At 40.4% G+C, this 13,497-nt stretch overlaps 1 protein-coding gene across 3 annotated transcripts in view; it reads right to left on the bottom strand.

Moving 5' to 3' along the window:
- Positions 1-13,497, bottom strand: part of LOC121860223 (nephrin-like) — an 84,339-nt gene that overhangs the window by 19,160 nt on the left and 51,682 nt on the right. For all 3 annotated transcript variants that reach the window (XM_042357309.1, XM_042357308.1, XM_042357310.1), the window contains exons 4-8: positions 10,212-10,420; positions 8,128-8,238; positions 6,736-6,939; positions 4,657-4,808; positions 3,831-3,975 (exon numbers count right to left, since the gene is read on the bottom strand). In XM_042357309.1, coding sequence (XP_042213243.1) covers positions 3,831-3,975; positions 4,657-4,808; positions 6,736-6,939; positions 8,128-8,238; positions 10,212-10,420 — 821 coding nt within the window. The remainder of the gene's footprint in view (positions 1-3,830; positions 3,976-4,656; positions 4,809-6,735; positions 6,940-8,127; positions 8,239-10,211; positions 10,421-13,497) is intronic.

Genomic DNA, 13,497 nt, shown 5'->3' with positions numbered 1-13,497 from the left:
GATGGTGATGATGATATGATGATAGTGATAGTTGAGATGATGATGATGATGTTGATGATGATGGTGTTAGTGGTGGTATTAGTGATGGTGAAGATGGTGGCAATGATGGTGATGGTGACAGTGAGACCTCCCTGAAACTATTGATGGTGTTGTTATGGAAACAATTCCCGATATTTTATGTTATAATATTCACAACTTTTCTCATTCAGCTCTGCAACATGAAAGCGAAATCCGTAATGTATCGGTATTTTTGTTCATTTACGGCCCCTGACAATGGAACTTTCCTATTTAAGTTTACTGGGCGTTAAGACATTTATTGATAGTTTATGTGGGTATTGTGATGGTGGGTTATAGTAAACACTGTACTGTAGTGTAATAATAACGGAGGTCATGTTGGGGCACCATCCTCACTACCCACTCCCAGGTACTCCCACACCTCCACAACGTTCTACTTAAACTCGTAAGTAAGGACCTACACCTCCCATAAGTGTCTCCAGCCTCTCAGAAGTAAACAGTTTTACCACTTTTTATATAAACTGTTACTCCTTTGGCTCAGTTTAGAGTCTTAACATACCTAGTTTTATTTTACTAAATAACCTAACTTGGTATAATAGGAGCTACAGCCCACACTGTTGATATATATATATATATATATATATATATATATATATATATATATATATATATATATATATATATATATATATATATATATATATATATATATATGTGTGTGTGTGTGTGTGTGTGTGTGTGTGTGTGCGCGTGATTGTGTGTGTGTGCACACCTGATGTAACCTTCAGTAGATGTCAACACCTGGTAGTTTGTCTTGCCTACTGTAATATTAAGATGAGGCTTGCCTGCTGTTAACATTAGGCAATCTTCCACAATATGCGCATATCGTGTCGACCCCCAGGTTATGTTATATTAATATCACACAGTGTTCTGTACAGTGGTATGCATACACTGATGTACCATCATATCCGGTACAGCGGTATGTGTACCAGTTGTACCATTGTCTCCGGTACAGCGGTATGTGTACCAGTTGTACCATTATCTCCAGTACAGTGATAAGCATACATAGTTGTACCATCATCTCCAGCACAGTGATATGTACGAGTAAACACAGTATACCATCATACAGTATTCTCATAGAGTTCTCAACACTAAACTTTATCTGAATATTTCATCGCTATACGACTCAGATGTTGACCTAAGCCAAATGGGGTCGGCTCATAACCTTGTTGCTTATCAGACGGCCGTAATTCCTTTGGTAATGGCCGTAAACCCTTCAGTATCACCAGATTTAAGAGAAAATAAAGATCTCTAAATATGCATTAATTAAGACAATGGGACATAGGAAAGAGAAAATGATCCCTTACTGGAGAACCCCGGACGAAGTTGAAGGTGATGTGGTCTAGTCTACACCATTTGTTGGGTAAAAGTGTGGTTAATCTTCTCCTCCTCCTTATCCTCACCCTCTTCCTGTATCACTAACTCTTCCTCCTCCTCCTTATCCTCATCCTCTTCTTGTATCACTAACTCTTCCTCCTCCTCCTTATCCTCACCCTCTTCCTGTATCACTAACTCTTCCTCCTCCTCCTCCTTATCCTCATCCTCTTCCTGTATCACTAATTCTTCCTCCTCCTCCTTATCCTCATCCTCTTCTTGTATCACTAACTCTTCCTCCTCCTCCTTATCCTCATCCTCTTCTTGTATCACTAACTCTTCCTCCTCCTCCTTATCCTCATCCCTCTTCTTGTATCACTAACTCTTCCTCCTCCTCCTTATCCTCATCCTCTTCTTGTATCACTAACTCTTCCTCCTCCTCCCTTATCCTCACCCTCTTCTGTATCACTAACTCTTCCTCCTCCTCCTCCTTATCCTCATCCTCTTCCTGTATCACTAATTCTTCCTCCTCCTCCTTATCATCATCCTCTTCTTGTATCACTAACTCTTCCTCCTCCTCCTTATCCTCATCCTCTTCTTGTATCACTAACTCCTCCTCCTCCTCCTTATCCTCACCCTCTTCTTGTATCACTAACTCTTCCTCCTCCTCCTTATCCTCATCCTCTTCCTGTATCACTAACTCTTCCTCCTCCTCCTTATCCTCATCATCTTCCTGTATCACTAACTCTTCCTCCTCCTCCTTATCATCATCCTCTTCTTGTATCACTAACTCTTCCTCCTCCTCCTTATCCTCATCCTCTTCCTGTATCACTAACTCTTCCTCCTCCTCCTTATCCTCATCCTCTTCTTGTATCACTAACTCTTCCTCCTCCTCCTTATCCTCATCCTCTTCTTGTATCACTAACTCTTCCTCCTCCTCCTCCTTATCCTCACCCTCTTCTTGTATCACTAACTCTTCCTCCTCCTCCTTATCCTCATCCTCTTCCTGTATCACTAACTCTTCCTCCTCCTCCTTATCCTCATCCTCTTCTTGTATCACTAACTCTTCCTCCTCCTCCTTATCCTCATCCTCTATCACTAACTCTTTCTCCTCCTGCCTCACCAATTCCTTCTCCTCCTCCTCTTCCTTCTCCTGCATCAATAACAAATGCTGTGTATCTGTACGCCTCCTCAGCTCTCTCACTCCGCGTCTAGGTGCCACGCGAAGCTCGAACCCTAAGGATATGAATTCCATAAGGAAGATGCCTAGTGGTTGTTTCGTTTACTTGCTCTTCCAGACGACATATTTGACACAGTGTGAGCGAGGAAGTTCAAATTTGTAGATAATAATGACCGATTTTTTTATTAATTTTCTCCCTTTATGTTTATCTTTCTTGCTTGACTGTCCAGATAATGCCTCCGGCACTTCTGAGCTTGGTAGCTGAAGTGTGACAAATAAACCAACCATGAAGTTACTAACGCTCTTCTTTGGTGACCTGAACTGTGCAAATATTTCTCATATTAGTTCCTGGCATGGAGAGGGGAGGGGAGGGGAGGGGAGAGGAGGGGAAGAGAGGGGAGGTATACACAGAACGCGCCCCCTAGTTGTCATGGTACACTAACTAAATCACTTCATAGCCGTCATGGTATTCCCAACCAGTCATAAACAACAGATGATATATCAACGAAATCATACTAAGCTTTAGTGTTTCCTCTTAAAGCTGAACGTTCCACACACTCACAAGGTTCACCAGTAAGGCTCCATCTCTTCACGCTTCTCTCTATAAAAAAAAACTTTGAAATCGCTTCTTGGTGAAAGGGAGGGTGGAACATCACACCATTTTCTGTTGATCTGATGAGTATTTTGTGATGATAAATGATTATAGTTAAAGTATGAAGTCTGTAGATTGTCACACGTCAGATAGTGAAAACCTCTCTGGTATAACACTACATCTTACAGCATTCCAGATTATGATACTTTTAGTTAGTTTAGTTTAAGTAGGGATGGATTAGGTTAGCGTAAGTTATAATACGTTATATTGGGTTAAGGTAATTCAGTTTATATAGGGTTAGGTTAAGTAGGGTAAGGTTATTTAAGTTAGGTTTAAGTTAGGGTTAGGTTAGTTTAAACTCGGTTAAGTCAAGTTAGCTTAGTTGAAATATGGCTAAGTTAAGTGGGGTTGCGTTAGGTTGATTTCAGGTAACTTTGATATAAATGAAGTTAGGCCATTCTAAGTTATGATAGATTAAGTAGGGTTTGGTTAAGTTATTTTAAGTTAATATAGGTTAATTAGTGTTGGGTAAGGTTAGCATTAGTTAGGATAGGTTAAGAAGGGTTTGGTTAGAAGATGATATTGGTTGGGTTATAATACACTCAAGTTACCAGGTCACGTTAGGCTGAGGTGATCAATGGGACGCTACGTAACTTGTTGGCAACTCACAGTAAACGCTAAGTTTCCAGGTGTCCTCGATAACTGCTGTGGGCAGGTTGTGGTTCTCGGCCCGACAAGCCAGGAGCCTCCCATCATCAGAAGCATTGGGAGTGAGGCGAACCATGGAGCTGGATACGTTACCCCCGTGGGAGGTCTGTGAGAGAGAGAGAGAGAGAGAGAGAGAGAGAGAGAGAGAGAGAGAGAGAGAGAGAGAGAGAGAGATGCAATTAACAATACTTATCACTTCATAAAACTTGAACTAATAGTCCAAAAATACATACGATTATCTTTTTCTATCTATTTATCTTTACTCCCGTTCTATTATGCTATCCAAGGTGGTAGTGAGTGTAGTGGCTAGACAGGCTTATACTGTCTACCGCCGTAAACGTTATCTAACATTGAACAAAACGGTGAAGGTCGTTTACTGTAGTCCTTGAAATAAGTAAATTGTTGTCGTGTTTTGGACGAAATAGCTTCACTTAACCTCTAGCGTTACCCTTATACGAGCAGAGAGATACGCTCGATGACGTTGATCACTCTCAACGGTGAAAAATTTACCAGCGATCGATCTGAAGTGTGGAGGCTGGCGAGCGGGGAGTGGCCTTCTGTGATAAGCCTCCACAGTCTTCACCTTTGATCTTTTGAACATAACCATTATTATCCTTTCTACTTACCTTGGCAAGAGGACTTACAGACGAGGAGAGCAAACAGAAGGAACAGACAGGGGTAGAAAGACAAGACAGACAGGAGAACAGACATACACACAGTCGAACGAAAAAGATGAACAAACTTACCGACATACACACAACACAGATACAGTAAGGGAGGTACTCACAGTATCGTCAGCGGCAGGCACCCTGGACGACCCCCACCACCAGGTTAGGACAGCAGGTGGCCGGGAGCCCCTGGAGGAGCACAACACCTCGTAGGTCCTGGAAGCTGAGAGCGGCTCCCTGGGATGGTGGATGATCACGTCCAATGGCCGTACTGTTTGATACACCAAGGCAACTAACTGGTTTAGCTGACACATCATCGCCATCTCTTATGACCGAATTATGGGACTTAATCTTATTTTTCTCCCTCATTTTAATGACAAGTTAAAAACCCGAGTTATTCCCAAGGTTAAATTAAATGTTGACTAACCTAACCAATCCTAGCGTTAATTCAGCTTTAAATATGACTCGTGTATTTCCATAAAAAGCTTTTGTGGTTCATTAGTGCATTCAATAACCATCTGACCCTCAGTGCTTATACGAGTTGCAACCACCACGCAGATAAAAAAAAGCAACTGTAAAGATTTTATAGATTGAAGAGCTGAGAAGAGAGAAAAGGCTGAAATATTTAAAGGAAGAAACTTGGTGGTATATAGACTGAGGATTAAAGCGGGAGAGACTGAAGAAGAATGGGAGCAGAAGAATGCACGACTTAACGATGGGATGGAAGGTTGGCTGCTCTATTTAAGACGAGAAGTGAGAGTTTAAAGTACATAATAATGAATGAAGGCAAATCTTACGGCGTTGTGTTAAATTAGCGTCCATTTGACCAGTCACGTGGTAAAGTTAGGGCAGGTCAAGCCAAGTTAGAATAGCTTAAGTTAGATTAGTGGGTACGGTCTTGTTAGGCGCAAGTTAACCTAACCTAACCATGAAAATAGAAACCAATTCAGACTGGAGCCTAGTTGGGACTGGGACATAATTGGACTAAACTTTAAGGTAAATTAATGATCAGGTTAAATTAGGATGGAGATTACTTTAGATTATGATTGGTAAGGTTAGTTTAGGTTATGACATGTAAGGTCACTTTAGGTTATGACATGTAAGGTCACTTTAGGTCATGGCATGTAAGGTCACTTTAGATTATGACATGTAAGGTTAGTTTAGGTCATGGCATGTAAGGTCACTTTAGGTTATGACATGTAAGGTCACTTTAGATTATGACATGTAAGGTCACTTTAGGTTATGACATGTAAGGTCACTTTAGGTTATGACATGTAAGGTTACTTTAGGTTATGACATGTAAGGTTACTTTAGATTATGACATGTAAGGTCACTTTAGGTCATGGCATGTAAGGTCACTTTAGATTATGACATGTAAGGTTACTTTGGGTTATGACATGTAAGGTTACTTTGGGTTATGACATGTAAGGTTACTTTAGGTTATGGCATGTAAGGTTACTTTAGGTTATGGCATGTAAGGTCACTTTAGGTTATGACATGTAAGGTTACTTTAGGTTATGACATGTAAGGTCACTTTAGGTTATGACATGTAAGGTTACTTTAGGTTATGACATGTAAGGTTACTTTAGGTTATGGCATGTAAGGTCACTTTAGGTTATGACATGTAAGGTCACTTTAGATTATGACATGTAAGGTCACTTTAGGTTATGACATGCAAGGTCACTTTAGATTATGACATGTAAGGTTACTTTAGGTTGACACACGACTTGACTGTTCTCTTGGCTTATAAATTCCACAAATCACATGTAATGTCTACTTGTTCCTGGTACAGATTCGGTGTCTGGCCAGGAAACCCACTACTTTAATGATGACCTTTGCGATAGAGACGCGGAAGAGGTCGTGTGAATGTTATTTACTCCGTGCCCAAGGGAGTGATGACCATTATATCATTGCTCATTGTCTAATTAACTGGGCTGGTGCAGTATATACAGTATAATGTTAAATGTCGTAAGTTTACATTTATACACTTGTTATTGTCTATATATTTAACAGAGGCTAATACAGGTTAATTTTGGTTATTATATGTGATTCTATACTTTAGGGTATTATACGGTATTTAATATTACTTGAGGTTAAGTTAGATTGGATAAGAAACTAGGTAAGTCTAAGTTAGGTTAGGTTAGGAACTAGATGACTCAGGTTAGGCTAGGTTAGGTTATGCTGTTGATGTGACTCACAGTTCATGTCTATGGTAACGGTCGTTGATATCGCCGAAGACACCTGGTTGTTAGAGGCCCGGCAGGTAAGCTGGGCTCGAAGTAATGATCTTGTTACTCCACTCACCGTCAGGTCATTGCTTGTCTCATCAGCCTCCCGACTTTCTACATCATCATCAATCACCTGGTCGTTCAGTAGCCAGATAACAGATGGCGCTGGTCGACCTACACCACAGAAAGGGGAATTTTCTTCATAGCACCACAATGTTTTGCGGATCTCTTGAAGTTTATCAGCCTGTTTATTTCATCATGAGATTAACCATCCTAAAACTAACCTAACCCATCATACTTTCACCTAACCTAACCTATCATACCTTCACCTAACCTAACCTAACCTATCATACCTTCACCTAACCTAACCTAACTTCACAGGTAGCGTTAGAATGGTTAATCATCAGGTGAAATAAACTGGGGCTGATCTTTCGCTGATCCTATATTTTATTAATAGAAGCATAAAACGATCAAAAGGTTAAATTGCCTCTATAAACTGCTACAACAACATGTTATCACTAAAGCTCTAAGGCTGTGAACTTATTATAAATGTGGTAAATTTTCAGTAAAGGTTTGTGTTATGCAATAGACTGTGGCTATCTCAAACAGCATATGCATGACTCGACCACACAAACCGAGTACTGTATGTGTAAGCATTCTAGTGACATCTGGTTGAGTGTGGCTCGTGAAATATAACTCACAATATTTACAACTCTTACGTGTTTTGTGTTTAGGTCGTTTCCATGGTTACCAGTGACTGTGTTACCAGATGTATGGGAACTTCAAACTCCCTCAGTTTTTATGGGTAAGATTTATCACCTCACGCGCCACTCTCTACTTCAGCAAACATTGGTTACCATAATGGAGGTTAAATAATTCCTCTCTATGTTTATCTTCAACTATATTATCCTCTTTGATCCTATGTATTACAAGTACTATACAAAAATATACGTAATAAACCATTTAAAACTGTAAGCCTTTTAACGCATACACACACACGTCCACCCCTCCCTTCACGCCACTGCTTATAAATAGTTTAGAACTTTAGACATACGAGTACTATCGGAGTAATGTAATATAAACTTCTCATACAAGTTATCACGGTGTTGGCTATCATAATGTATATATGTTGTTATTCTCAAAGCGTGTGTGAATAAGGGTCACACTCACCACCATGGGCTAAACTTAACACCATGGGCTACACTTACCATCATGGGCTACACTCACCACCATGGGCTACACTCACCACCATGGGCTACACTCACCACCATGGGCTACACTCACCACCATGGGCTACACTCACCACCATGGGCCAAACTTATCACTATGGGTTACACTAGCTACCATGGGCTATACACCTACCACCATGGGCCACACAGGACAGGTGAAGATCGTTACCCTCGTTAATTGGACCCACATAATTTCGGACCTCTGCCCCGCTCTCCTCTACCAACACAAGTCGTCGCGGCGGTACTGTGGGAGATAATGGTGAGAGATAATGGTGAGGGAGACACTGGTGTTAATGGTGAGAGAGGTAATGGTGAGAGGTAATGGTGAGAGATAATGGTGAGGGAGGCAATGGTGTTAATGGTGAGAGAGGTAATGGTGAGAGGTAATGGTGAGAGATAATGGTCAGGGAGGCAATGATGTTAATGGTGAGAGATAATGGTGAGAGGAAATGGTGAGAGAATGGTGAGGGAGGCACTGGTGTTAATGGTGAGAGAGATAATGGTGAGAGGTAATGGTGAGAGATAATGGTGTAATGGTAAAGGAGATACTGGTGAGAGGTAATGGTGAGAGAGAATGATGAGGGAAACACTGGTGTTAATGGTGAGGGAGATAATGGTGAGAGATAATGGTGTTACTGGTAAAGGAGATAATGGTGAGAAGTAATGGTGAGAGATATTGGTGAGGGAGACAATGGTGTAAATGATAAGGGAGAAAATAGCGAGGGAGATAATGGTGAGTTATAATGGTGTGGGTAAGAGACAAGGTAGGATATAATGGTGCTAGTGGTGAGAGAAACAATGGCGCAAACAGAGAGACGAGTTACCTTCATAAACACACACAATCTCACCACCACTATGGTCATACACTATACGGAACATGCAACTCTCATGACTCCTTGTGGCGCAGACACACACACACACACACACGGGCGTACGGTGTATATTTATATAAAGTGTGAGTAGCTACAGTATGAGTGAGTGTATATGAGGGAAGTTTATAATATTTCTATACAATACGAGTAACTACAGCATCAGTGAGGGAAACTGACTCTGAAGTATGGACTGTTCCCCACGTCCCACACTCTTGAGTCAGCAGCCAATCAAATAACTTGAAATTGGCACTCCATCCACATCTCTGCCCAATCAGATTTAGTCTGCCCGGTATAGACTTGCACTGTAATCTCAGTGAACTTGTCACTGTTATCTTTGACAATATGAAGTTTTTCAGGATAACTTTCATTGCGGAAGTATTGGCTCTGTTGCTATTTAGGTGATAGATGAAAGCGTGGAAACGATTAACAGAATCTGATGTGTGGGGGCTGGAGAAGGGGTGTTGAATGTAGCGAGGGATCCCTTTATTGTGAGAGTGAGTCGCTTAGGGCTGGCTGTTGACTCTTTAGTGCAGCCAGGGCTTTACATTTCCAAATACACAGGGTTGTAATGAGGCCGGCACTACACCCGACCGCCTTCACTTCCCCAACTGTATATTAGGTAACCCATCACGGTTGAGAATACCGAGGTGGCCCGGGCTGGAATCACTGACCCTTAGGATAGGAAGTGATCGCTACATCCGCTTAGCCGCCTCACCCCGTATAATTCCGTTGAATAAAACATGTCTCTCTGAGTTGCATCGTTGCAGAAACTTAAGGTTGGTCAGTTGCTGTGCATCAGTTAGTGTTCTTTTCAATATTTACACAAAGAAGGTATTAAGAACAAAATACACGTCGTCATGTTTTACGTAAAGCGTAACAAATAGTAATTAGTTTAGCATAATGAAGCGAGAGTGAGTATGTTACCTGGAGGAATGTGTTATAGTACAGAGGGACACTTACCCACCTCCAATATTGTTGTTACTGTAGCATCTTCTTCAACAATTAACATAAAGGTAACAAGGCAATTATAACTCACGTCACTTTTCTCCCAAGTTATAATTGGACTATCAGGGAAGGTCTACTGCCCTGAACTTTGTCTACACACAAACCGGAAAGACCTTAATAGTTGTATCTTAAATGATAAATGATGGTGACAGTCTCGCTAGTCTCGCCTATTGTACATAACCCTTACTGTAAGTCCGCTGCTTATGTTCGTGTAGAGAGCGACATGGAGATCATGAAACAGCAAAACAATCCACGCACATACCTGAATGATTAACACACACACACACACACACATACATACATACATACATACATCCTACTATGATTCAGTTCACTATACCGACGACAGTGAGGTTGATGCGGGTGTTCCTGGTAGGCGCCCGCTGAAAGTCGACGCGACACTTGTAGAGGCCAGCATCTTCCCTTGAGAGACCCTGCAGTAGTAGATGGGAGGGAGCGGAGCCAGCGTTGAAGAAGGCTCGGGACCCCAACAGCTCAGCATCCCACCAGTGCTTAGGTTGTCCTCCCAGAAGCTCCCGCACGTCGTAACTGTCTTGTAACAACAATTATATAATGAGTACATATCCGCTGTCTTGTTTAAATTGGATTTTTATTTTATTTTTTAACAAAGACTGAATGGGATGTGAAGATAACCTTTACAAAACTTCTGAACATTAATCGTCAATGTTTTCTGCTGCGTGTACACACACACACACACACACAGTGGATCAGGTTCACCCTCGACTGGATCTCACTTGATAAAATCCATAACAATGGACAACTTTCAGAGAGACAGAATAAGTTAGGAAGTTTCATTCAATGGACTGGGAAGACTTATAAGAGAGAAGAGAGGAAGTTTTTAAAAGTGTAGGAACTATCAACCAACAGTGGACTGATACAGATTAATGACACTCCCTCTCTCACACAGTCTATCTATCTAGCTAACCATCCATCCATCCATACAGGGTGCCCCATAAGTTCGGTCTCACAGGAAAGTAGTGGAAATTAATGAAGACGTTAGATTACAAACTTAAAAAGATGTATATCACTAAAGCCAGTACATAAAGTATGTTATACAAGTATACAGTTTATATAGACAATGTAGGTATACAAACGATGAAGGTAAACAGTAAATGAATTGCACATGAAAGAAGAAAAAAGACCTGACTTATGGCACACCCTATATATGAAGGAACTGGGGCTAACTCATTGTGCTGTGAATATTAACACAAAACTGTCTAACATTATTAAATTTATTGTATTTAGTTATAATGAGGTGACAGAACTGTTTACCTACCCTTATGAGCAAGCCATTGGTGGGAGGAAGGTGAAACACGGGGAGACTGTACTGTAGTTACTAGCGAAACATCCAATAATTTCCTTCATAACTTAATTAAGACTTTATTTCCCATACTCCGGATTTTCTTTGTCTCTACAATCTGTGTTCACTCCTTGAAGACTTTTTTCCCTTCTTTAGGTCAATTTTCACAACTTTAGTTTTGTTTACACTATTTAGGATTTTCTTCCCTTATGTAGGCTTATTTTTACCTTATTTAGGATTAACTTCTTTTAACATAATAACAACCTGGAAGTGCTTCAATACTTATACGCGTCCTAATGAATCAAGACAAATTTCGACTGAAGTAATTGGTTGCAGCTAGAAGTAACGACTGACCATTGTAGAACTTTTCAGGCTTACAGCTGCTGAAAGAAACCCAAACATTTGCCAGCAAGAATCAGAAAGATGCGTCGGAATCATTCATTCAATCATCCTTAGTAAGAGATCGTCTCTGAAGGTTAAATCAACAAAGTTTCTACCACCAGGATACTCGATGATTTATTGCTCACAGAGAACCGTTCTCAATCAGCAAGTTTTCCTGAGATTTGCACAGCCTTGTTATTGTTGTTGACAATACAAGTAATGACTGCTCGTGTAGAATGGTCTTTCTCAAAGCTAGAAATTCTTTTAAAAAAAATTATGGCGAAGCATCAAGAGTCAGCAGCGATTTTATAGACCAGCACTTCTGTCACCTGAACAAGGTCTTGTCCATCAGTTGAACTTCAGCGAAATCATAGATCAATTTTCTTTAATAGAATATTGATAAGTTTTATGTAAACCTGTCTGAAACTCTTCAGTATTTTTGCTAATATTGATTCACTGACCTTGTACGATGTGAAATATTCATTAACATCAATCATGAAAACAATGAAGTTTTATAATGATAATTTAAAATATTCAACATATAAATCAATCTCAAACTCTGTTTACATTTGCTAACACGGATTTCATAATGCTTTGAAATATAAACTGAACTCCATCTAGCGGAAAATAAATTCATATTGAAAATCCTAACCCTTCCTGCTCATCCATTATATTTGATTAATTAGACAGTGACGCTTAACAGGCTCTTCATATTTTAGCTCCAAATTAACCATAAACGTTGTTAGTTTGGGAGGGGCTCAGGCCTCAGGGGCCCATCAGTAACACTTTGCCGCGGGCCTTTCTACTCCTTGTTGTGTCACTGCGTTTCAGGAAAACTCCGAGTCACTAGTGATCTATTTGGTGGAAAATCCATAAAAACATTATTTTCCTGGGCAATACACAGGTAAGCCTTAAACATGTTACAAAATAAAACAGATACTCGTAAACTAGATACTGGATCTACCTCTCCATTACCTGTAGTTGTTTGTCCCTCCCGCTCACTAGCGAATGCTTCGAATTAATACTTCCGAGTTTTGGGTTCACACCTCAGGGAGAGAGGAGTGGGAAAGCTAAGTGGTAAACGCGAGAGTTGAGCCAACTGTAGTCACCTCAAAAAGTTCGTGTCCTTAGCAATCAGAATGAACGGCTAGAGTGAACCCTGTGAGTCCTTTGGTTCAGTTTCGAGTTTCAATCCATAGATGGAGCTTCTTACAGCTCGAATTACACACACCGCGCCTGGTATAGTTGCCGGGAGTGTCCCAACAGGTGATGCTGATCATGCCCGGCGACTTTATACACAAAAGCATTTACGGGCCTGAATTTCTTTGTTTACCCCGGAACTGGAGTTACAATCTCCGATCGGTATTTTCAAAACAAATATTTGGCAGTGGATATAGCAAGTCGCTATTTCCCGATAGCAAAATTAATAATACATGTTATAATAATTCTTGTTAGACTTGTTTTATCATAGAATAATGAAGAAAATGTTTTGTATATCAACATACTAAAATACGATATTACGTGAAGAGGCTTCAGTGTGTTTCTATTTGTCGCGGAATGGAAGAGATGAGCTTTTGTCTTCTGACAATTTTCCACGTAATTTGTATCAAAATAGAATATTTGTATTGTCCACATTTATGGTACAAATATGTTTTATGACTGAGTAAACTTGCAGATAGACCTTATTAATGTGGTATAGCCGTAGATATCCGTCAGTAATGAAAGCCTACTGTACACTCCGCCTTCTTGTTATGGATAGGACCAAGTTATAGCAAGCCATTCTGCCAAGTATCCAAGAAGTGCCCATGACTCATAGTGAAATAATTTCTAATCCAATCTAAGTTCATCTAACCTAATAAAAAGAGGGTAAAAATTAACAGTGGTATTGCATTTTTTTTCTAAGAAAAAGAATTATGTTCATATG

Source organism: Homarus americanus, unplaced genomic scaffold (assembly GCF_018991925.1).
Source record: "Homarus americanus isolate GMGI-L3 unplaced genomic scaffold, GMGI_Hamer_2.0 scaffold21914, whole genome shotgun sequence".
Taxonomy (NCBI): domain Eukaryota; kingdom Metazoa; phylum Arthropoda; class Malacostraca; order Decapoda; family Nephropidae; genus Homarus; species Homarus americanus.
The sequence above is the reverse complement of the archived record's forward strand: the minus strand, read 5'-3'. Positions and strand labels throughout refer to the sequence as shown.